A 27,486-nucleotide genomic window follows, 5' to 3' on the forward strand; every position below is an offset into this window, starting at 1 on the left:
CTATTTGTGGCATTTCGCACTCATGATCAAACCAATGATTTCTTTTTTCTTACTCGGTTTTATCCAATATTTCAACCGATTTCTGTAACACAATATCTCGTATATCTGCCCATAGTTAGTTAATGTCTTCTTCTCCTTCTTTTTTTTGTCCCTATTTGATCTTCTATTTGCTGTCTGTATATATTTGCAATTTCGGGATCTTTTAGTTTATTAATGTCGATTTTTTCTCTCCTTCTCCTGATCTCCTTTTTTAAATTGGATATTCTCTTTTAAGATCGTGCTTAAATTAAATAGTGATCACTATTTATGTATGCTCCTATAAAAGACCTAACATCTAATAAGTTAGAGCATTGTCTTCCATCGATGATTATATGATCTATTTGGTTAATCGTTTCATTATCAGGAGATTTTCAAGTTCCCTTATGTATATCTTTATGGAGAAATCGTGTCCCAGCTATTACCATGTTCTTAGACATCACAAAGTTTATGATTCTAAGACCGTTATCATTAGAGTCTACGTGTAGGCTCTCTTTTCCGATGGTTGGGCAAAAATATATTCTCTCTTCCGACGTTTTCATTAAAGTCTCCTGCTATTATTTTGATGATATTTTTTGGGCACTCATCGTACTCTTGGTCTAATACCTCATAAAACATGTCTTTTTCATCATCCTTTTTCTTCCGTTGGAGCATGAATGCTAATAACGCTAATATTAGCGAACTTCCCTTTAAGTCTTATTCGACATATCCTATGATCAATAGCTTTGAAATCGATTACACTATGTTTGATCTTGCTGCTTACAATAAATCGGGTACCAAATTCGTGTCAGGTAGGATGTCCACTGTAGTAAATATTACATTTATTTTTTTCCAGGATGCCTGAGCTAGTCCACCTTATTTCCTGTAAAGCAGCGATATGTGCTACTCATCATAATCAAATATACTTAATATTGGCACCAACCAATACCAACAACCCTGATTTTATTTTAGCTGTTGAATATTCTTATCGTAGACCTGACGATTAGCAGGAAATTGTAGTGATCGAAACCGGTCGTCCTTTCTTTACATTATTCCTGTCAGAAATGGACTCACGTGTGCAATCGATTCATCATTTGAAAAATATATACTTTGAAGTAACAAAGCTTTTTGGCCAGACAAATTTCTGAGAAACCATTATAATAAAACAAAGCTGTATATATATATGGTTTATTAATTTCATTTGTCATATGTGTTCTTACGTCTGAATTTCACAGCTTATTCAAATCAATTCTTTTGATTCAAGGCAAGTGGCACAATTCAAACACTTTGTAGATAAACGTAATAAACAATTTAAAATGAAAGTTGCTCGTGAGCCTGATTCTTTTCTCCCTTCTTCAGTATTGCCACTGTTCAAAAATATAACCCTCTTTTGTTTATCTCATTGTTTTTTCTGTATCTCACCTCTTGTATAGCTAGTATCTGGATATGGTATTTGTCAATTTCTCGTGAAAATTTTACCATTTTTCTCGTCCTTAACATCATTGCTAAATTACAAGTTTTAAGCATGAATTTTAAAAATTATTTAAACTTAACACTAATTATTTTGTAACAAAGTTTCTTAAAATAAAGGAGTTATGTTCAAAATTGAAGATATGTCTTGATAATGCAGATATTTATATTATTGAAATTATAATTTTAGTATTTAGAGCAAAATTTTAACTAAACTTATTAGATTTACTATGCAAGATATAATTTCCTTTGTTAAATATATAGATCAAATTATCGTACTGCCAAACATTAACAAATATGATATATATTAAACTTTGTACGGCTAAGTAATGAGTCGCGTTTGTTCTAAATGTTGAGGCTTTAAATAAAGGATTTTTAAGGTAAATTATTTATATCTTGTAATGAAAAAATCTGTACTTACACTGAAAAATTAAAAACAATGTGAAATTTACTAAAAAAACTACCGATCTATTCGTTCAAACAAAACTCTCGTCTTCCTGTCTCCTATTTCTTTTAACAAATTTTTCCTGCAGATCGATTTGTTCCTCGTTATCTCTACAACATTTTTCTTGAAAAAAATTCGGAAAATCACGCCTCCTTTCCTGGCTATACATTATAACTTTCTCGGTAAAAACGTTATAGTCGGGGTGATCGTTGTTATCTAGCTCAAACTCGTCGAATTCTTCGTCAATGCTGCTATTTTTTAAAAATTGTTTGTTTACAGGTTCTTTTAAAATGACAGAATGTGAATCGATGCTTTTATTAGAGTCTGGAGACTCACTGAAGCTTTTTATAATATTTTTAGGCCTGTAGCAGACTCTGTAGTTATAGCTGTCGTGACTGCTTCTGAAGGTACTACTACTTCTGGTAGCAGTAGTACTAGAAGTTCCATTTCGAGATCTTCTGAATAGATGTCTTTTTGTATCAGAGCAAATAACGAAGCCATGACGAAATTTGGAACTCATTAGGTTGTATAATATTGGATTCACAGCAGAGTTTAAATAAACCATAATTCTGCAAAAGTACAAAATATTATAGTACTTTTCTATGCCAAGTCTATAGACATTTTCCTCTGGTACCACTATAATCCATATTATAAAAATCCTGAATGGTATCAGGCATAAAAAGAAACTTAGTACTACAGTACCAAGCATCATGATCACCTGTCGTCTAGCTCTTATAGAATAATTATCAATATGTTTGTTTAACACTAAAGTAGCTGCATTAGATATCAAATTCTTCGCTATAATACAGTAAAGCACTAAGAGCACAAGTAGAGGAACTATAAAAAATATAAAAATACTGCTGAGGAAGTAAAGTGCTGACCAGAAAGTGTTAGCTAGTGTATGGCAAGCTGGAACTTTGGATCCATCGAAATATTCAATGTATTTAAACTCGGCTATTCCGATCATCGGGCTGCAATAAAGTGGAAATGTTTAGTGTAGCGTTTGTCAACTTAAAGCAGATAAGCAAGGTAGCGTTTTTGTTAAATCCAGCAATTGCAAACCTTAAACCATTCGATCATGTCACACAAAGCAAATATTTTAAAGCCTATATAAAAAAATGTTTTTTGACAAAAATTTTACTTAAAAAAAATATTTAGTTCTTTATTTTAATAATGTCTATTGTTGATTGATAGAATTTCATTCATATTTTGAGCTTACGTTTATATTTACACTAAACAGGTCAACGTAGATAATGTTTAGTTAATCTTTTAAAAAGTTAGCCAGGAAACCAAACGAATTTCCCATGACACTCTTTGATACATGTCAGCTGCTTTTGATAAATTTGGTGATAAAAATATGTAATAAACAAAAAAAAAACAAAAGATTAATTGTCATTTTTTACTTATAAACAATAGTACCGTTTTGGTAGTCACCTTGTTTGTTTTTTCTTACTTAATCTATTCGCTATTTCCTTCCCTTTCATTTGCTATGTCGCATGTTAGGATTCGTTCAGTTGTTTATTTTATACTCAGGCAGAGGCCTTCTTTAAGTCAATAAATCAAAATATTTATTTTAGTTAAAATATTTTTATCTGTATTGCCCTATGGCATTTCGTCTGTAACTATATGTTAATTAATAATGAAGACACTGTGTAGTGTTCTTTTGGCAGTCGCCTTGATTGTCTTTTCTATCTTAATATATTTGTGATATTATCTTCTTTCATTTAACGTATCACACGCTCCAATCGGATCAATAACAAAGGAGATATGGTGTAATGCTCTCTTAGCAATGCCGTAATGTGTGTTTTTTCTGTCTCAACATATTCGCTACCTCGTTTCTTTTCAAATTATATGTCACGATCCGACGAACTACTCTACCCCCATCACAAAACGCTCAAAAAATGAGCAGAATCAACCTTAGAAATTTCTTATAGGATTTTACATGAAAAATGAAGCAGAAACGGTATAGTAGCGTTTAAATGTTTCTGCATACCACCGAAGATATGACTGAGTCAGCCCAAGAGACTAAACTGAGCTTGACGAGGGCTGAAATGGACAACAGTAATCAACGGATGATGCCCTCCAAGAACCTCTCACCAGAAAATATATTTCGTTCTGGGGTGTTAAGATCCAGAGAATGCATTAGCCAAAATCGGTGATTTATTCACTGCAATAAAAATAAGATCTAGAGATCTGAATCTAGCCAGAGCAAATAACAGCTACCCTGCACGATGTATTTGATTGGGAAGTTCCGAGAAGACTAGACGAAAAGGTAGGCCAAAGTTGAAATTGGGAAATAATGGGGAAATAATAATTGGGTCGATGAGGATGTCAGGAATAATGGCGTTGTTAATTGTGGCACCGATGATAATGATGATGATTGTTTTGACAACATTTCGGCAAAGTGACACCATTGGCAAGTCAAATTAGTTCGGCTTCTTCTAGATATTCAAAAAGAACTGAACTGAACCTATATAGAAGAAATGGAACTAATCTCAATCAATTTTATATAACAGACTCCTCTGGACTAAAATTTTAAGTAATCTTTTTCAGCCCGAAACTATTTCCTCTAAAACCATTGTTCTTATGTAACGTACAAGGTATCAATAGAGTCTCTGAATGTATTAGTGTAGAATGTCCAGTGAGAAATGAATTAGTAAATCTTAAAAAATAATTTTTAAAAGAGTCTACCTAAATTGTAATATTCGAAAATAAAACAAAACTATATATCTGTTTACCTCGTATCGTTTATTGTATATCAACATGACCCGTTTTCAGTATCTACTCGTCTCTTCCTCCGGTCTCTCACCCACTTTCGTGCGGGGAGATGAGACTGACGGATCTTAATAACCCAATATCAGGAGTTACCACATCAGATATCAAATTTTCTATCGGGATCTTGATATTGCAACAGCATTTGATTGCGTATTGTACTTTATTGGTCAGCAGGACAAAAAAATCGACGAAGAAAATCGTATGTTTTTTTTTATTAAAATAGTAAAAATACTTTTAGAATATTTTTATTATAAATAATAATAGTGTTCGGTATGATAAGATTTATGTAGAGCAATAAACAAATTGTTATTTGAAAAGTTAATCATAATTAAATCATTTGTTTACACGGCGAAAATCCTTAATTTTCAAGAAATCAAATAGATGACGCTCTCAAAAGAGTCACCACACTTTCAGTAGCTAATTTTGGATCATATCATTAACCTCTTGCGGCAGATATTACACTACATCCAAAAAATATCATCACCAAAAACAAAAAACTAACAAACTTAACTTTGATCATATAAAAATAAAAACAAAATTAATTTTAAACAATTTAATCATAAACTATCTACTACCAAAATATCAAACAACCAGAAGAATAAGAAGAACTGTGGAATGAATTTAAAATGAATGTCTAAGAAATTTTCGCAAATAATGATTTTTAAAGTGACCTAATCAAAAATAGTCAATGGATGTTGAAGATATCTTAAAACTAATGGAGCAACTCAGATATCAATATAGATATTTACAATAAATAATTAAAAAAAGAAAAATAAACTTGGTCAAAGCGAAACGAATAAAAAACGTATAATAATAGTATGCACAAAAAAAACTGGCGGTTCACAAAACAATTCACAAAATATTTAAAAACAAGACAAAAAAAAATACAACGATTAAGGTTTATCAGGAAATGGCCACATCTGCCATCTTATATGGATGCGAATACTGGATAATGACAAAATGTTAAAGTGCAAAGTATTTTGTTAAATCCGGAAACTAATTGTCGAAACCAAATTCAGATTTCTGCTTTAATCTGTGCCTTCTAAGAATTGCAAGGCAAAACAGACGTTGATAAATATGTAATTAGAGACATAGGAAATCTAAAATTGCATTTCACAACATATCTCCTCAACTAAGTAAAAGTCCTTAGCGAATTGGTTTCTAGTACTCATAAAGAGTTTACCGAAATTAAAGAAAAGACAGTTAAGATTTGATTTCACGTACAGTGCGTCTGTATATCCGCTTATAATGTATTTCAACCTAAAAGGAATCGACGGAGCGGCTATTTACAAACGCTCTGAACGTGAAGACAATCTTTCCTGTCGTAGTAGAAGCAACACTAAAATAGCTTCGAAATGGACGCAATAGTGACATCTGATCATAAATCCGGAAACTAATTCTCGAAACCAATTATCTGTCTTTATCTTTATCAACGTCTGTTTTTCCTCGCAATTTTTAGAAGGCACAGATTAAAGCAAAAATCTGAATTTGGTTTTGACAATTAGTTTCCGGATTTATGATCAGATATCGCTATTGCGTCTATATCGAAGCCATTTTAGTGTTGCTTCTACTACGACAGGAAAGATTGTTTCCACGTTCAGAGCGTTTGTAAATAGCCGCTCCGTCGATTTCTTTTAGGATGAAATACGTATAAGCAGATATACAGACGCACTGTACGTGAAATCAAATCTTAACTGTCTTTCCTTTTATTTTATTAAAGTATTTTGTTGCCTTAAGAAAAAAATAATATTCGTAGAATATATTATACAGCTCTACAGGTATGCTTCAAAGAAGAAATTGCAAAAAATCACCATCCCTATAACGCCACAATCACAAAAGTATATGAATTACTTCTGCACCTATCGAACTTTTCAGATTGGACTCCACGGACCAGGAGTAGATACTGATTTTTTGCAAACCTTAAAAGAATGTCCCAGAGAAAAGATTTAGTTGTTATAAAGTTAGAACGAGTTTTTGGGGTTAAAAGAAAATCATTCTCAATCAAGTTTTGGGACTTATAATTATATTTTAGTAAATTCAGTCACACTGACACTTGGTGTTGTTCTTAAAATAAACTACATATTTATATAATTATCGGTCTATTGATGAAAATGGATGTTAAATAATAAAACGAAATATAAAACACAACAATGTTTTGTCATTTCCACGGAATATAGTCAACTGAACATGTTTCCCTGTACAACAGCTTCAGATTTAAAATGCAGATTAAAAATATTATTTATCCTTACCGAGTAGATAAACATCCCGCTTGAAATTCCATCCAAAATCTAAAAGCTGACGTCTGGAGTTAAAAGTTTACTTATGAACACTTCATGATCAACTTACATCTTTAATTTAAACGTATTTTGTTGCAGCCCGTGTAGATCTCTGTATGTTGTAAGAAGCTTTTTAATTACTCGCTTCTCTTTTGGTTTCTTATTTTTTTAAGCGAGAAGCGTATATTTCTTGTTAAAAGAGAATTAACAGAAAAGGGCCGGCTACAATTACAGCAAATTGAAGCGTTTTAGAGAAAATTTAATAAAAACATTAAAAAAAAAAGGTCTCTGGAATGCCCAGTTGCTTATATTTTATTAAATAAACTCGGTGACATCAGAAGTGTTACACCCAGAAGGAATAATTTCTTGAACTTGATTTTTTGGCAACATAGTATATTTACATCAAGAATTAAACGATAACGTTGTCAATAATTTTTATTAACAAGTAATCAAAAAAAAAATTATTTTGTGTGGCGACCCCGTAGCTGAATACATTCCTGTATACGTCTAGGCATTGACAAAATGAGATGATCGATGTCAGCTTGTGGCACCTCGTTACAAGCAACTTGAACTTCATGTATTAACTGTGCCAGAGTCTGTGGAGATATCAAATGTGAAGAAAAGAAGAAATCCTTTTTACAAGACAGAACACAACAAACACAACAGGCATATAACCACTATAAACGAATCAGAAATGAAACGAATACTTTAGTTAGACAAATAAAAAGGGAACCCCGGCAGAGCTTTTCAAAACAGATGGAACACGACTTGTATGGAACACAAAAAAAAATATGGAGAATGATCAGAGGACAAAAAAAAGAGATGAACAAACTAATAAAATCGAAACACATTCAGAAGGAAACATGAACTACCAACACCAGAGGTGACAACAAATGAAGTAATAAATATTGAGGAGAAAGAGGTAAAGGAAGCATTAAGGAAATTAAAAAATAGAAAATTACCAGGAGAGGACAGAATACCGAACGAACTAGTTAACTATTAAAACTAATCCAATAAATAATAAAAACAAAACAGAATTCCTCAAGAATGAAGATCAAGCATCCTAATACCTCTCTTCAAAAAGGGATAAAAATTGGACCCGGAAAATTACAGAGGAATTAATTTATTAAACACAACACTAAAATTAACAACCAAAGTGATACCAAATAAACTGAATGAAATTATAACACTAGCAGAAGAACAACAAGGTTTTAGGTCGGGAAGATCATGCACCGACGCTATATTTATAATGAGGCAAGTGCAAGAGAAATCATTAGAATACAACAAACCGGCATAAAAGACGTTATCCACTTACTGTATGCAAGAGAGATACCTCTAGGAATAATCAAAACGATCGAAAATAAAAATATCGGGAAAGAAATGAAGGGCAGAATTTACAAAACAGTCATCAGACCAATAATAACATACGCGGCAGAAACAAGACCTAACACAGAGAGAACAAAAAGGATGTTAGAAACAGAAAAAATGAAAACACAATGAAAAATTGATGGTAATACACTATGGGACAGAACTAGAAGTACGGATATATGACGTAGATGCAAGGTGGAGAACATCAAGAACTGGGTAAGAAATAAAAGAGTAGAATGGAATGATCATATAAGCCGAATGACAACAAATAGAGTAGTAAAGACGGCAACAGACGGTTCCCCAACAGGAAGACGACCAGTAGGAAGACCACGAAAACGATGGAACGACAACTTACTGGAGGCACATTGAAAAACAGACATTGTCATGTCTATATAAAAAGAAGAAGAAAAAAAGTGTGTGGAGGATGGTACAAAGTGGACAGTCTAATAATATCCCATACATATTCGATAGGATTTACATCTAGATCACAGGGCGGCCACGGCAAAACATTAACGCCAGCTTCTTGGAGAAAGTCCATAATTTGACGAGCAGTATGGGGATGCGCGTTATCTTGCTAAAAAAGGACGTCTCGACGGCCGTCGAGATAAGGCAGTAAAGTGGATTCTAACATGTCATCAGCATAACGCGCAGCTGTCATATTGCCTCGAATAAACACAAGTGGTGATCGGCTACCATAGGCAATAGTCCCCCAAACTATTACCCAAACTGTCTTGTGTACATGCCTCTCAACAGCAAACCCGATATCTCGTCGATCTCCTATCGCTGAATGCTACATTACGCCATTCTGTCATCTAATGCTGCAGTTTCCTGCAAAAATTCAACCTTTGATGAATGAAACCAGTCCAAAGGCTGGAATGCGACGGTATAGTGTACGGATACTAACAGGTCTACCTACTACTCCAAACCATTGGTCAGCAATTTGACGCTCAGTATCAAAACGGTCTCGCAGTCAGTAATCTAAATCGCCTATCTTGACGTTCTGTGGTACGCCTCGGTTGACCAGTTGGTCTTCTTCGTGTTCCTCTACCTTCGTTTGTCCACACACGACAGACACGCATAACCGTCATTGTCGTACAATTAACGCGACGGCAAATTTCGCGATAACAAACCCATATCTCTATACGCAATAATTCTATCCCTGTCAAAATCCCTAATATGGTAGTACTTTTGGTGTCTTCGAACTCAAGGCATTTTCTTACACTAAATACAATTGAACACTTGAAATAAATAATGTGGTAAGTGCCAAAATCATTATTTCGAAATAATCGATTTTTCTTCTTCCACAATGAATGTATTAGAAATAACTTTCTCAAAATTAAACATAGGTTTATTCAAGTGAATTATGTTTTTGTGCATTAAATAATTTTGCAAAATTTTTGTAAAATAATTGTAAAATAAATAAAACAGCTATAAAATCTTAGAATAATAGGTAGGTAATAATGAAAAACACAAAATATGTAGGTTCTAAGGAGTATTGGGATTAAATAGGTCTTCATAAAATTTTCTATTTTCTTTCTTCAAATAGGGAACCATTGCCAATAAGTTTTGTTTTTTTTTCTTCAGAAATTCTACTTTGGCAAGTCAAGTTAGGAAGAGTCATTTCTGCAATAGTTTTAATTGTAACCTTTCTCTTTAAAACCTTTGTTGATTTCCAAGTTTCCAATTCATTCAGAGTTTCTCGTATTTTAACTAATCCCGGATTTTGTCGGTTAATGTTGATCCATTGAGCTTTTGAAATTTGAAGCTTGGATGTACTGATTAAACCTTCAGAAGCAACATTAAAATCGAAGAAGTCCTCACGGTTCATTAATGTAACAAGAAATGGTGTTTTCTTTACAGCTGTTGTCATCATTCTTATCAAATCCATAGGTACCTTACACTTCTCTTGCTTTTTTCGCTTTTCAATTTGGGCGAAATCCCTGTCGCAACTCATAAATGAATGACCCGATACTAGATACTTGTGATTTATCTCATCGAAATACCCCTTGGAAACTAAATAAATTCATAAAAACAATAACATTTTATTTTTATTTTGTCTGGCACAGTTGTCGCTCCAAATTGTTACTTTTTGTTTCTGTGTCCGTATATTAGTGAATGCTTTCAACACACACGACGCAATTTCATTCCTTCCACGTCCTGTATACCCTCATGCCACAAAAACATGAAGCCAGTCTTATTGTCCCATAGGTGAACACAAAGGTTGTAGTTGGCAAGCTGTAGCATATAATACATTTGACTATGAGTTAGAGTTGGCAATGATAAGACCTGCTGTAGATCCATAGAAACTGTCATTGTGTCACTCGTGGGTTGCTGACAATTCTGATGGTCTTTTCTCATTGCTTCTACAGCTGCTTCAGCTTTTCGGTGGTGAAGTTCTAACTTAAATTGATCATCTTTTTGTGTGGGATCTTTAGTTTGCTTGTGCAGTAAATCACAGGTAGCATAGGTATCCGTTCTAGGCTTATGAAAGCTTACATTGGGAAAATTCTTTTTGAAAATTTGAAAGTAAAACCGATAGCTCACTGCTGAATCAGGATAAGCTTCCTTAAACGCCAAGTAAAGTCTATTTATATTGAGATCGGAGCTCAGATACTGTTTCTCGCTTTTTAAACGGTTGTAATGTCCCATGTCTCTGGGAAATTTGTTTATGTGGTCGATAGCCAATGCTCTATCTTCCGGCATGAACTTTCTAAACTGCAGTTTATTACCTCTCCTTTTCTTATAAACTCAATCTCCTTTTTTTCAACTGAGCTAATGTTTCAATTTGTCTTGGAGTTATTCCAAACACCGCGCAAAATGTCTTCTTACACACCTGTAAAATGTTGCCTTCTCCGTTGTGCAATGTGAAGGAAAGAGTAACCTGTCTCTTACTCTCTTTTGGTCTCTCTTAATTTTCATGCCTTCTCCTCTTAATAGCACACACATGGATAAAATTCATAGCATACGTATTTTGCCGTACATTATAATTCAAACCATAAAATTCGTGAAAAAGCCTCAATTTTTGTTCATACTATATCTCTTTACACTTGAAGTTGTATTTGCAGAATATATAAAACAAAATTTCAGAATAACTACTACTACTAAGGATTTCCACAGTTTTCACTGTCTTCCTTCACTCAACCGTTTTCTCCAATTTTCCCTGTCATGCCAGTCTCCATCTCGCAGGGTTCTTTTCTCCATAGCCTCGTCGATTTCAGCTCTGAATGACCTTCGGGGTCTTCCTCTCTTTCTTCTTCCAATCGGGCTCCATTCTGTGATTTTGTTTATCCAGCGTCCTCTGTCTGCTCTTCTGACGTGGCCGTACCAGGATAGTCCTCTATATAGTCGATTATGACTGATTGCACTCCCATTCTCCGCTTAATCTCTGCGTTTTCAATTCTGTCTCTTTTTGTAAGTCTACAGCTTCTCCTCAGGAACTCCATTTCTACTGCTCTTATTCTACCTCTATTTCTCTTGTTTATTGTCCAGTTTTCGGACCCATATGTCAGGATACTTCTTGTCAGGGTGTTATATATTCTCTTTTTTGTCTTTATCGTAATGTTCTTATCCCACAACACTGAGTTTAGTTGTCTTATACAGTTTCTTGTTTGTCTCAGTCTGTTGTTTATATCTTCTTCTGTTGTTCCCTGGTTCGATATTATGGTTCCTAAATACTTGAATTTATCTGTTCCATTTATTTGTCTTCCCTCGTCTATCTGTAGGTTTCTCATATCCTTGTTTTGTGTTGTTAGGTATTCGGTTTTCTCTAAGTTTATTTCCATTCCGTTGTTTTTATATTCTTCTTCTAGTTTTCTGAGCATAAAGCTGAGATCTTCTTCATCTTGTGCGATGACTACTTGATCGTCGGCGAAACTTAAGGTGTATAGGTATTTGTCTCTTACTGGTATGCCCATTCCTTCGCACTTTCTCCTCCATGGTTAGAGTGTCTTTTCCAAGAATATTTTAAACAGAGTAGGGGACGTAGCACAACCTTGTAGAAGTCCTTTTGTCGTCTTAAATGGATTGTAGGCTTTATTTCGACATTTAATAGCTAGAATAACTACTGCCCAAAAATAAAAACAATATTCGACTAACCTCATTTTTAGGAGGCTGCTTAGCAGGAACTTTTTTATTATTTTTCTTTGTATAGTACTCTTCTCCAGCATTTCTTTTTTTCTCCCTCTCCTTTTGCTTATTGCCCTTTCTAGAAGTAGCACCAGCATTCATTCTTATATGATTTTAAGATTATACACATCGAGATAAAGAATAACAACTTTACTAATACAACATTAAAACAGTACTAAAACTGTCATATTTAATTATAATTAAATTAAATTAAATAAATTAAAATTAAATAATTCTCAACCACATATATGTAGAGGGCAACATCCCTGAAGAATGGCTTAAATCGATATTTTTACCTCTACCAAAAAACAACAATCCCAAATCATATAATGACTATAGATTGATAAGCCTAATGTGCCACCCTTAAAGATTCTCTTGAACATTGTTCAAAACGGAATTTATAAGAAATGTGAGGAGCAGATAGATGAAACGCAGTTTGGCTTCAGAGGAGGCATGGGTAAAAGAGAGCCATTATTTGCGTTGAAGGTACTCTTGCAGAAATGTCGGGAATATAACAAGAGTGCATATGTTTGCTTCATAGACTTTAGGAAGGCCTTTGATCGAGTGCAGCATACGAAGTTAATAGATGAATTAAAAAACATCAATTTAGACAAAAAAGACATTGAGTTTATTAAGGCTATATACTGGAACCAGAAAGCAGTAGTAAAGGTGAACGATATAGAAACAAATAATATACCGATTGCGAGAGGGGTTAGGCAAGGATGCGTCTTGTCTCCAACGCTTTTCAACGTATACTCACAGGTAATATTCAGAAAAGCCTTATGGGAAAGAAAAGAGGGAATAAGAATTGGTGGAGAAATCATAAACACCATGAGATTTGCAGATGACACGGTAATTATGGCTGAGAGTATAGAAGAACTACAAACTTTACTAGATGCAATAAATAGTGAATGCATTCAAATGGGACTTGACATCAGCACATATAAGACCAAATTGATGATAGTATCAAGGAGTCCAATAAATAATTAACAACTAACTCTTGGTGGACAACAAATAGAGAGAGTGACAAAATATAAATATCTGGGAGCTTACATCAACACAGAATTAGATCCAGACCAAAAGATCAGGGTACGAATAGAAATGGCAAGGGCAGTGTTCTTAAAATTCAAGCAATTGTTCTGTGACAAAAATCTGAATACTGCGCTGAGACTGAGGTTTGTTGAATGTTACGTCTGGTCGCAACTATTATACGGTGTAGAAAAATGGACATTAAAAGCGCAAATAGTTAAGAAGCTTGAAGCCTTTGAACTTTGGATATACCGGAGAATGTTGAGAATTCCATGGACTGCCAGGGTCACCAATGAGGAAGTGCTGAGAAGGGTGGGTCGAGACAAAAAATTGTTGAGAACAATAAAAGTACGCAAGACTGCATACCTTGGACACATACTGAGGAATGATAAATATAGTCTTCTGCAGGTCATCATGCAGGGTAGAGTCGATGGAAAAAAGGGAATAGGTAGAAAGAGGAAGTCATGGCTGCGAAATATTCGAGACTGGACAAACATGACTGTAGACGAATTATTCCACGTTGCAAAAGACAGAGAAACTTTTAGAAATGTGGTCGCCAACCTCCGTTAATGGGGACGGCATAGGAAGAAGAAGAATAATAGCCCGGCGACTTAGCGCATTATATAGGCTGTTGGTTATGGTACTTGGAATATTTTAAAGGTATAAAATAAAAATGAGATTTTTTGGCACTTACCACATTATTTATTTCATGTCTTCAATTAGACTAAAGAATAATAATTAGAAAATTTTTATACGAACCGCTTGTCACAAATCGGTCTCTTCACAAAAAAATTTATTTTTAGAAAAAGTAAAGTTTTAATTTAGTCATTCTGTTGAAAAAAAAAAAAATTAAGTTCAAGGCATTATTACTTCTGGGTGTAACACTTCTAATGTCACTGAGTATATATCGTACAAAGTTGTGTTTTATTTGGCATTAATGGACATATATTTGTTATAAACTGTATTCATGTATGCAAATCTCTTATTAATTAGAAAAAGTTTCTAGAAATATTTATACTGCAATTTCAATCATTAGTTATTTTAAAATTTAATGTTAAACTATGCAACAATGATGAATTTTCTACTTCCTTGGATGGAGATTTATAAAATCTTGCTTTTTGCTTCTTTTCTAATTAAATAATTTAAAACGGAGAAGTTAGCTTTTAGGGATAAATGACAAAAAGGATGTAAATTCCGAAGAATATTCCCCAATCCTAATTTCATATTCATTCCATTTCTCTTATCCTATTACGTAAAGAAGGCAGTAAATTATATGATGGTATTTTCTCAAATCTCCCAAGAGGCTGTAGCGTTGACAGGGAAAAACGCGACGTTGACAATGAAAGTAAAAAAAATCTATTTGGCAACATTGTTAGGATATATTATATTACGTTCTATTCTCATACTTCCAATAGGAAAAGAAAGTAAAAAGAAATAAAAGATTACGACAAATATTCTCTCCCAGGTAACAGGAATTGGGAGACACTCACGACTAGCGTAAGGTTTTCTTCCTGAAATAGGTCTATATTATACCAGGATTCTACAAGAGTATGATCCCAATATCCCAAATCATATATAGTAAACTGCTGCATATATACCTACCCAGTCAAACGTCCCATTGTAAGAAAAAACACACACATTAAAGTCACTGTTTTAACTAGTTTTAAGTAGTTTTGTAATAAATCACTAATAATCTCAATGGTTTTACTAAGTTGGCTGCTCGGTTTTATTTTCGTAGAAATTTTTAGTTTTTTTCGATCAAGTCCATAATTGATGCCAGCATTAAATTTCCTTTAGTACCTCATAAACTTCCAATATTTGACATATTTCAACGTTTTATATAGTCTCAAACACTTACTCCTTATCGGTTAACAATATTTCCAGTTAATTGCTTTTATTCCCATAAATGTTTTGCTTCTGTCGAACTTTCAAGGGTGAAGTTCGAATCTAATCGTCTGGTGCTGTGCCAAAGTGAACTGACAAATCGCCGAAGTTTTGTATTAAAATTTCGCCTTTTGGAGTTCAAACTTGTAATTTATAACGCAGTTTTGTTTACTGAATGTTTTACAACTTGCGCGCGTAGGCAGAAAAGTTGTTTTAAGAAGGAATGCAAACTGATATTCACATTAACGAATCAGTTAATTACTTCTATATAATTTGATAAAAGTATAAGCTTTATCTGATTGTTCATTGGGATTACATAGAAACAGGTATTTTAGAAAGAGCTATGTATCTACTTTTATTTATTAACTGATAAAGCAGTCATTGTACCTACTTATTTTTTATTAAACTTCACTACTTATCTTTGTTAACTTATAATGGGTGTTTTTTTAGAGGTACAGAAATGTAAGTTGGCAACACTTTTTTAAGTGACGGCTATTTTGACAGCTGTCAAGTGATTTATGTTTAGTTTGCTTTGGCATTTCAGCATGAATAGACTGACGCATGAAGAACGCTTCCAAATTGTGCAAATTTATTTTGAAAATCATGGTTCTTTTTGAATTTTCAATTTCTTTAAAAAGAGGCAAAGAACTGGTTTCATTTTCTTTACATCGTTTATATTCAAATAAAGGATGATCGTTTATTTGTTGTTTGTTTATCGTGTGACTACTAGCGCTCATAGTTATTGAATGTGTAGACTTGGATCTTTGAGGTTTTAAAGGTAATGTGGTTTTTACTTCATTAGTCATGTTATCCGTCTGCTTTTTTAGGATTGGGATAGGATACATAAAAAGGCGCTTTCAGTTTTTACTATTTTGTAATCTTTTGATGAATTAATTTGATCTACAGCTTTAAATGTCTGGAAAATATCAAGAGTTAATTTTTGGTATTTGTTATATACATCATCTGCTTCTTTATCTGTATGTTTCGTAAGTTCAGATGCACTTGTTGTGTGTCTATCAATACTTTTTAAAGTATTTGCTGCATGGTAAGCATGGCGAGAATAGTATTACTTTTTATTTACTACAACTTATTAGAACTTACTACAACTCTAAGTAATTTAAATATTACTTACCTAAAATTAAGAGACTTAGAATTATTTTTTATATAGTAAGGTGATGAAAAGTAAGTCAAAAAATATCTGATGTAATTCTAAATGTTTAGTCAGAAATTGTGAAAAATAATTTTGAAAACATAAAACCAACTAAAATTGATGATTTTTTTAAGAAGTAATACCTACCTTTTTTACATTAGTATTTTATTTGTTTACCAAATCAAAACCTCTTTTTTATTTCAATTGATTAAGGGATAACTCTACACAACGGACAATTATTTTCCCTATTGGTGTCCCTTATGAAGAAATTTCACTGTACGTATTATCTTGCCATTTGTTGTAAATTTTTCACATATTTCTTTTTTTTTGTGTGACAACCCTTGGTCCTCTTGGTCCTATTTTTTCTCAAATTTCTTTATAACAAGTACCAAATCTATGTATAAAAAAATTTAAAATTTATTTATCTAGAACTGTGGGTGGATTTTCAATGAATTAAATTAACTCGAAGTAATTGTTTCTCACGTTGTTCCACAACCAGATAGTTCCTTATAAGGAAACAAGCTTGATAATAAGGAATTTGATTTCTCGATTTGTTCTTGAGCATTTATTCGCGGAAAATAGTTATGTCACTTCGACTTCCCCATTGTGGCTAATAAGTACGGAAAACTAGCCATATGGTGGTAGCTATTGATAAATTGTAGAAACTCATACAAAACAATCAACAAAGATTATATTTCAGTTATATTTGCGATGTAGATTTATAAATACAATTACTTAGTTGGCTAATATGCATTTTTAATCCAATCATTTTAGTTTCTGATTAGTTTACAATATTAATCAATGTTTTTTTGTTGTTAATAATATTTGGGACATTACAAGTAATTCATAACATTTGGAAAAGTCAGTTTTTTCTTAATTTCGGGATACTTATCAAAAGAATTTGTTATTCTAATAGTTGTATTGTATCGTTATAAAATTCTTGAAATAGAGCTCATCATTGTTTTAAAACAAATAAATGCTCATTGCTAATGGGAAACGTGAAGTAAATTTATATTTTAAAATATAGCTTATAACATATTACAAAACATTGTAAACTGACCGACAAAAAAGTGGCCATTCTATCAATTTCCGAAAATAAAAATTCATTGGAAGTTTTATTACTGTTTCATATTGTATACCCAACATCTTTCATTCTTAAAACAGAAAATGGCCATTACTGCTGGATTTCTTAGAATAATTTATTTAATAAAAGGTTAGAAAAGAAAATTGTCTAATATCGGGTATTATGCCTTAAAACATCAATAACCGATTGGAAGGGAAAGGAACAAACTTTGAATAAAAACTTAAGGAATACGTTCTAATTCTTCACGAAGCATGTTTTGATATTCTGCAAGACTTTCTGGCTAATCTGGTTAATTTCTAACCCCCCTATGAAGTTCATCACAAAGATGTTCAATGATATTCAGATTCAGTATTAATTCCTACTTCCCCTAAGTAATTTGTCACAATTCTTGCAGTATTCGACCGTGCATTATCCCCAATAAATTGACCAAATAGAACTACTGCTTTTGTCAAAACATCCTCTATATACTGGTGAGTATTCAGAGAGCTATTGATGAAAATAAGTTCAGTTCAAGCTTCAAATGAGATTGCAACCCAAACCATAACACCACCACCTCCAAAATTTATTTTCTGGGACATACAAACCTGGGCATATCTTTCATTTCTCCGTCTCAAAACCCCCTCTCGGCTATCGCCAGACTTCAAACAGAACTTCGATTAATCAATAAGGAAAATTTGGCTCCAATCCTGTATATCTCAGTGTTAATATTGTCAAGCAAAAATTAATCGATTCCTAAAGTGTCTGGGTTGTAATTCGGGAACGATAGCCGTCCTTCTTGTTATAACTTCTCTTTCATCGAGGAGTCTTCTAACCGTTCTTTCACTTAAGATTCACATTTCGAACCTCCTGCAGACGGTTTCTTGAAGCAGGTAGTTCTCGGAATACCTTAAGTTTCCGATACATAAACTTGACTTCTTCCTTGTTTAATTAAATGTTTTCAACTTAGAAGATAAACAGCGATTACAGAAAACAACAACATAAACGTCAAAACTGTCAAAATTAAGCATACATGATCGCAATGAATATTTAAATTGAGACGCAATATGAAACAGTGCATAAAACTTTTCGGAAATTTATAGGGTGGCCACTTTTTTTGCCGTTCAGTGTATATAAGCGACGAGAAATATTCAAAGAAAAAATAGTTTTCGGATAACTGTGAGCAGAAGTCGACAATCGTACAAATGTTTACGTTAAAAAAATGCTAGAAACATTAATCAATTTAATATACACACGCGGTATCTTTACACAGATTTTGAGAATGCCCATGATGACACCAATTACAAATTTTTATGTAGACATTGAGAGGATTTATCACTCCAACACCACTTATAATCGCAATAAAAGAACACACTAAACGACTCAATCCAGAGCGAAATTACTAGATTTAATCCAAGTCAGAAAAGGCCTAAGACAAAGAGATGTATTTTCCTGTATTTTTTTAACATCATATGAAAGAAAATTATCAAGAGTCCACACTAGAGAGACAATAATAAAAAGTGAAAAAATGCATTTGCAGTTAATGTCGATACCGTTAATCAGTGTCCAAAAAATAGTAGCCTAAAAATTAAATGACCATAGGAGATTAGGTAAAATATTTTAAACGTGAAACATTTTATATACTTGGGATCATTGGTAACTACAGATAGCAAGGCCAGCGAAGGATATTATATATTGCGAGAGAAATATGTAATATAATTTAAGATCTGGTAATATTACCAGAAAAAAAAATATCAAATATACAAAAACCTGGTAAAACCGATGCTAGTATACGGATTAGAGAAATTTACAATATATATATATATATATATATATATATATATATATATATATATATATATATATATATATATATATATATATATATATATATATATATATATATTTTATATATTTAGCATGCATTTTATTAAATGTACAGTTTCATCAACAATAATGTTATTTTAATATTCAATTTTATTTATGTGTATAATCTTTTAATTTCTGTAAGTATTGTAAATCTAAGTGTACGTCAGTGTTTTTGAAATGTTTGTTTTTTACAGTTACTCCCGATGAAGCTATTAAGTAAATGGCGAAATATTGAGCTTTAGAAAAAACAAAGATTTTTTTTTAATATAGACCACATACCCGATATTTCCAACATATATATATATATATATATATATATATATATATATATATATATATATATATATATATATATATATTTTATATATTTAACATGCATTTTATTAAATGTACAGTTTCATCAACAATAATGTTATTTTAATATTCAATTTTATTTATGTGTATAATCTTTTAATTTCTGTAAGTATTGTAAATCTAAGTGTACGTCAGTGTTTTTGAAATGTTTGTTTTTTACAGTTACTCCCGATGAAGCTATTAAGTAAATGGCGAAATATTGAGCTTTAGAAAAAACAAAGATTTTTTTTTAATATAGACCACATACCCGATATTTCCAACATATATATATATATATATATATATATATATATATATATATATATATATATATATATATATATATATATATATATATATATATGAAGACGTTTCGCTTTCTGCTCAGAAAGCATCATCAGTTCATCTAAAAAGAACAATATGAAACCAAACATCCGTAGAGAAGTTACAACAAAAGTGTGTTACCTTACAAAGACATGTAGCAGTCAATGATGTTAAAAATATGAAAAAGCTTACGAAACTGGACATTCAGAGTTAACGTTGTATAAAACAATTAATTGAAACTGGGTATAGTTTGCAATTTAACAAAATTAGCACAGCAAAAAAAACATGTGATAAACATAGTTGTATATAAAAAAGTTATTATAAAAACTTAAGTAAAAAACATTAAGGTTTATTTTAAAGTGTAAAGAACTAGAAAGATCATAAGAATGCACTTCCAACAAATTTATTTAATAAATTAGATTTTAATTTTAACTTTAGGTAACATTATAAGTTATTTAAGATTAATAGTAATAAGATAAAATGAAGTTACCAGTCTTTAGCTTACTGAGTCTCGCGGGTAAATGAATTTACAGGTTTAACACCCACGCAAACAACGTGAATAGAAGTGGCCTTGAGGTCAAAATGACATAAACAGCAAGGCAACCTACCAACCTCTATATAATAGGGCGGTATATTCAAAGAATGTAATAAATTTGGTTGACAGCTTGTCGTTAAAAAACCAAACAATGAAAGGAAAAGGTGGTTAAGATCACCATTTACCCTACAGTGATTGATCTGTCAACAAAGAACAAAGCATGCGAAGTCAATCCAAAATATCATATATTAGAATATTATGACGTCACAGTTAGCCAGCTAACAGGTGAAGATTAATACAACTTCCACAGTCCAAAGGTTCAAACATTTAGGACCGTAATGAAAAAGATTCTATGAATCAATTTCAGTTTAAATTTTATGAAACAAGTTCATCAAACAGAACAATTACTTAATTATGTAAAAGTGATATTGACAAATAATTAATAAAATGTCAGTTGATAAATCTTAGTTAAGGAAGGAATAATTTATTTTATTTTATTTTTATTTAAATTTATTATATGAAAATGTAATCAAGAAATCCCAATGTGGGACAAAATTTAAGTAAACAACATATCAAGCCTAATTCTGTAAAATTAATGCATGATAAATTTGACTCAGATTACTAATGTCGGTTCTCTTATTAAGGGTATTAGGATGTTTTAATATTGAACACATTTCTAAAAACTGTCTTTTAACGAGATTGCGTTCAGTGCCAAGAATTTTAACTTCATTAAAGTTTACTTCGTGCTTAGTGTTAATAGCATGTTAGGCAAGAGCACAAGTATGCTTAGATAAATTAATATCACTGCGGTGTGTCGTAAGACGCCCTCTCAGTGATCTCCCTGTCTGACCGATGTAACATGAGTCACACTCAGCACAAGGTATATGATATATTACATTAACTTGTTCCAGAAGGGACAGAGGTGTTTTAGTTTTAGAAAACAAATTCCTGACAGTCTTAGCATTCTTAATAGCAATTTTAACCGGTACGTTGTTATGTTTGTACAGTTTAACGAGTTTCTCAGTAACTTGAGGAAAATAAGGTAAAGATCAGTAATGGGTAGTTGGATTCCCAAGTACAGTATTAGGCAGAACAGTGTTATTAATTGAATTATTTGATATTATTCTGAGTTGGTCACCATTGGGTATGTCATTTAAAGAAGAACCATAGCTTTGAACGTAAAGGTATTTAGTAATAAGGGAGGATGGATAGGAATTCTCAATCAGAATATTTTTAAGTAGTTGAAAGGATTCCCTTCGATTAATCGGATGTATCAGTATATTTAGCCTGCAGCTTAAAGCTTTAATAAGGTTTAATTTATATTTAAAGGGATGACAAGAGTGGTAGTTGAGAAACCTATTAGAGGCCATTGGTTTCCTGTACCAACTTGTAGTAAGGGTGTTATCTCCCATTCTAATGACATGCATGTCTAAGAAGGGAATACTATTTGTGTTAGAGTCCTCAAGTTCAACAGTGAACTGTAAATGAGGATCAAACTCATTGAATAAAGACAAGGTGGCCTGAATCTTGTCTGGAGGTAAGGCTAGTAATAAGTCATCAACATACCGTTTAATAAAAGGGATTTGGAAATCTAAAAGATCCAGACGGTCAGATACTAAATCATCCAGTACATAATTAACCAGGATGGGAGAGATTGAGGAACCCATAGGTGTCCCAAACATTTGAAGGTAATATTTGTCGTTGAAGACCAAAAAATTAGTGTCAAATATTAATTGTAAAAGTTCTGCAAATACATCCCAGGATACAGGACAGTTAGGTTGGATGGAGTTCCAGTGATTTCTTAAGGAGGTAATAACGCTAGAGTTAGCTAGAGTCCTTAGTTTATTTTGGATTGACGGTCGTACTCCTTTTCTCGATATATATATATATATATATATATATATATATATATATATATATATATATATATATATATATATATATATATATATATATATATATATATATACAGTGTAAATTTCTCATACAATTTTAAACTTAAGAACCATGTTATACATGTTATACAGATGGAAAAAAATGAAATTACAAAGAAACTAATATGACAGACACCAATGGGAAAAAATTTGAAAAATATACGGAAACTTGACGTTTGAATGGAAATAGATCTAAAAACCTTACAAATTACCAACTGCGCGAAACAAAGCAAAGAACAGATAAGAATGGAGAAAAAATAAACCCATTAATTGTTTATAAAATTACTTGAAACTCACTTTTTGCTAGCTAATTTTTTTATTAATACTAATTTTTGATTAAAACACACATTAGGTATTTTAAGCTAAGATCCTGAGCATTTCAACCCAATATATAAATATAAAAGGGTTTTAGAACTCCCTTTTCCAGGATGAGATTAACTGCATTTTCCCCTTTGCAAAATGCTGACCGGAAAAATAAGAAAAACCTTAAGAAAACAAACTGAGGAAAACAGGGGAATACTATGGTAATTCTATCAGCTGAGTCTATTGGGCGGCGAATACAGTATTGGACAAGCCCATGTGGCAATTTCTGTCAATTAGTATCATGCTAGGTAGATTAGACATAAATGGAGGACATATTTAAATGATTTCATCATCATCAGTAGCTCGACAACCCTTTCTGGGTCCTGGCTTGTTCTAGGATTTTCCGCCATTCTGTTCTGTTCCTTGCTTTGTTTTTCCAGTTGGTAATCTTAAGTGTTTTCAGATCTTGCTCCACTTGTTCCATGTATCTAAGTTTGGGTCTTCCCTTTGACCTTCTTCCTACTGGTGTTTGTCTCATAATATGTTTTGGTGTTTCAGTCTCCAACATTCGTTCAACATGGCCCATCCAGCGCAGACGTCCGATCTTTATGGATGTTATGATCTCGGGTTCGTTGTATGCTGTGTACAGTTCAAAGTTATATATTCTGCGCCATATGTCATTTTCCTTTACCCCCTTATATATGTGTCTAAGGATTTTTCGTTCAAATGTGCCTAATAGGTTTTCATCGCTTTTCGATAGTGTCCATGTCTCTGATCCATATACAAGGACCGGTTTTATCAGGGTCTTGTATATTTTCCATTTGGTGCTTCTTGTGATGTTGTTAGATCTTAGATGTTTAATTAGTCCATTATATGTTTTATTAGCCATATGTATTCTTCTCTTAACTCCTTCACTGACATTGTTATCTGCGGTAACTAGTGAACCTAGGTATGTAAAATTTTTCACGCTTTCGATGTTATAGTCTCCTTTTGTCAGATTCTGTAGATTTCTTTGGCCTGTCGATTTACTGACCTTCATGTATTTGGTTTTTATTTCATTAATGTTTAGGCCACTGTTTTGTGCCGCTCTTTCTATCGCATTAAATGCTTCTATCATCTCTCTTTCGCTTCTGGCTATGATATCAACATCATCTGCAAATGCCAATATTTGTACACTTTTTGTTATTATTGTTCCTCTGGTGTTGACTTTTGACTCCCTAATTATTTTCTCTAATGTGATATTGAATAGAATACAGGATAGGGCATCTCCCTGTCGTAGGCCCGTTCTCACATGAATTGTATCTGTTAGTTCGTTTTGAATTCGAATTTTGCTTTGTACTTTAAGTGTTTCTTTTATGATATCAATGAGTTGAGTTGGAATATTAAAGTCTTTCAGTGCATGAAACAGAAATTCTCGATGGATGCTATCATAGGCACTCTCAAAGTCAATGAAAAGATGATGTGTGTCTATATTAAATTCACTAGTCTTTTCCAAGATTTGCCTCAAGACGAAGATCTGATCTATTGTGGACTTCTGCCTGCGGAAACCACATTGATATCCCCCAACTATTTGTTCCGCATATGGTCTCAATCGGTCATACACAATATTTGACAGTATTTTATATGCCACAGTCAGTAGCGTTATTGCTTGGTAGTTTTTACATTGAAGCTGATCTCCCTTCTTCATTTAAATGATTTATAAGTTCAAAATCAGGAAGAGGCTCTTTAGACGTAAAGATATCCATAAATACACATTGAATGCTGCAGGATCGTGATCCATAATTACAAATAGATTGGTCAAGGATGACACAAAACCAATACCGACAATGGAAAAAGTATAGAAAGAAGTATGGCAGAAGGATGTGACATTAAAAAAGGATTCAGATAGGGATTTTTCTCAGTATACTTCAAAACAGTACATTTCAATTTCTCGTACGGATAGCCTCATATTAACCAGATTGTCAGATCACGAAATTATTTTTTAAATTCAGATCACGAATTTATTTTTTATATTATATTATATTATATTATATTATATATATATATATTATATATATATATATATATATATATATATATATATACATAGATGGCACGCTGTATACATTATATTATGTATTATACAGCTTACGTCGTTTGATAAAGCAAATTTACCTTATGCTTTATATATAAAGCAAATAAATGTCATATTATTATCCATAGTGGCATGTGATATGTCGTATCTGTGAGCCGATGAGTAGAGGGGATATGACAGTTTTCACCAGCGCTGTTAGTGGCAGTTTTCTGCATTTAACTTGTAAATTTTCAATTAATGGCGAATATGGATTTTTCAAAAAAAAAAAAAAATATAGCAGCTGTTGTATTGATACATGTAAAAATACTGGGTATAACAGTGATTGTAAATTTTATTCATTTCCTGTTGCCAAGCATAAAACAGTTCAAAGAGAAAAGTGGATTATTGCTATCAATAAGAAAAAGTAAGTAAATAACCTATAATACAAACAACATAATATTTCTATGGTGTAAAATAAAAAAATAATTGATTTTGTAGCGAGGATGGATCATTATGGACTCCAAAAAGTCATCATTTAATTTGCAGTGATCATTTTCTTGGAGGAAGAAAATCTGATGCAGACATGAGCCCTAGTTATGTACCTGAGGCCTGGATGCAGCTATTATATTTCGAAACATTGCGTACATGCCCAGCATCAACTAAATCTTTCCCCTTTTTTGGTGTAACTGGTTGATATGGGATATCATGTGATATAGACTTAAATCCAGTGTAATGTTTAATATCCATTTTGATAAAATTCAAACAAATTGATATCTAAGTACTAAGGCCTACGCACACAAAAAATAACGCTGAGCAAAAACAGTAAACAGAATGAAAAATGAAAACAAGAGGTGTAAACTGGATTTTGACAGATCCGATATCCGATGACACGAAATACGAAATTTTTTGTACGAATATATTTGATTGTCGTATCCGACATTTTTTGACATAATATATGTCATAATATATGTATCATGTGTCAGATTATTGGATGGATTAATATTTATTTCAATTAATTGTCAATAAATGTTAGCTGTTTTGTTTGATAATATAATATATATTATATTGAGCTACGTTCTCGTCGTTTTTGCCTCACATAGTGTAGAAGACCCAAAAGCAACACTTTATGTATTGCATTTATATAATAATTAGGTCTTTGTTCCATTTTAAATATATTTCAAATAGTAAACATAAACACTCCACAAAAGTAAGTAAGGTAAGGTAACCTTTAACCTTTAAATATTTTCACATAAACTTCGTCTTTTTCTCAATGGCCTCTTGCGTAAGTAGTCATCCAGTCGCAGGAACTTATATCTTACATATTATAATTATATTGAATAAAATAAAAAAGCGTAATTACTTTTATTATTCATTCTGTGTATTCGTTCAGTAATCAGTTTACAATAATATTTCAGTTCATAATCTGTGTATTTTGAGATAAATATCTATTTTTCTCGTTTTGTCATATTTCACTTACACCGGTTTTACAAGAAAAGTACAAGTTTCAAACCGCGAGAGAGCGCTACCGGCGAAACTGTTCATTAATACTGAAGATATTAGTAGGTATAGTAAAAAATGTGGTCAGAAGTGCACCAGATCATACTATATATATTTGGTTTATATCCAAAAAGTTTATTATTTTAAAATTTAATGACTGACTGTAGATAATAATTGATTGAATCCCCCGTCGCGATGAGCAAAATCACTAGTATGTATAGAAGATGGAAATGTGACACAGTTTTACTGAAAAGGCATAAAAAATCTTAAAAATGAAGTTTGTAAAGTTATTTTTGTTTATTTTTGTTTTATTTATTTACGCCCTAACCACAAAAATAATGTTTTAATAACTTTTAAAAAATCCACTTTTGTATTCATTTTTGCAATCATTAAGCAACAAATTAACAAAAACAACTTAACAAAATTGTCATGTTAAAGAATTTTTTATGCTTTTCCAATAACATTGTGTCACTTTTCCATATAATTTACCGGTCTTCACCTTTAATATTTAAAAGTAAATAGTGATCTAACATTGTTTATATATTGTTTATTTACCAATTTTTCTAGTCTATTTTAGTCATGATTCAATAAAACTGTATTATCTGTGTTCTGATTGTATTTAATATTTACACCATATTCCATGTTATGTAGAACTTGTTTAAACATTCGATCAGAATATACATTAAACAACGCAAAATATGAACGAACTGTATATTCTAAATTATTGGAAGAGTATATATAGAGTAATTATATTTATCTTAGAACAAATCGAATTTATGTTCTTGTAAAATAGAGAGCCACTGCAGGAAATCCCTCTCTGTGTGAGTCCCCTAGAATGTCGCTATGGCCATTAAAGCTTATAAATAAGGGAGTTTCATCAATGCGAAAGAAATTTGGGGCAATTAAATTTATCCGCGTCCTCATTTTCTTTCAGTATTATTGAAAAGTAAAGTTATGTGATTGAATAGAAATACCAGTTGACTTTTTTCTTTTTGGTTTAGTTTTTTAGTTGTTGCTTAGTAGCTATACCTAACCCAGCTC

General features: G+C 32.1%; 1 protein-coding gene across 2 annotated transcripts in view; it reads right to left on the reverse strand.

The window, feature by feature from the left end:
- ETHR (ecdysis triggering hormone receptor) overlaps positions 1 to 27,486 on the reverse strand; it is a 337,454-nt gene that overhangs the window by 20,207 nt on the left and 289,761 nt on the right. The window contains exon 4 of one of the 2 annotated variants that reach the window (XM_072532441.1): positions 231 to 2,901. The exons of the other annotated variant lie outside the window; for it this stretch is intronic. Within the exon in view, the coding sequence (XP_072388542.1) occupies positions 1,962 to 2,901 (940 nt within the window). The 3' untranslated portion in view covers positions 231 to 1,961. Of the gene's footprint in view, positions 1 to 230; positions 2,902 to 27,486 lie in introns of those variants that run through there. 2 annotated transcript variants of the gene reach the window in all.

This window comes from Diabrotica undecimpunctata, chromosome 5 (genome assembly GCF_040954645.1).
Source record: "Diabrotica undecimpunctata isolate CICGRU chromosome 5, icDiaUnde3, whole genome shotgun sequence".
Lineage (NCBI taxonomy): Eukaryota > Metazoa > Arthropoda > Insecta > Coleoptera > Chrysomelidae > Diabrotica > Diabrotica undecimpunctata.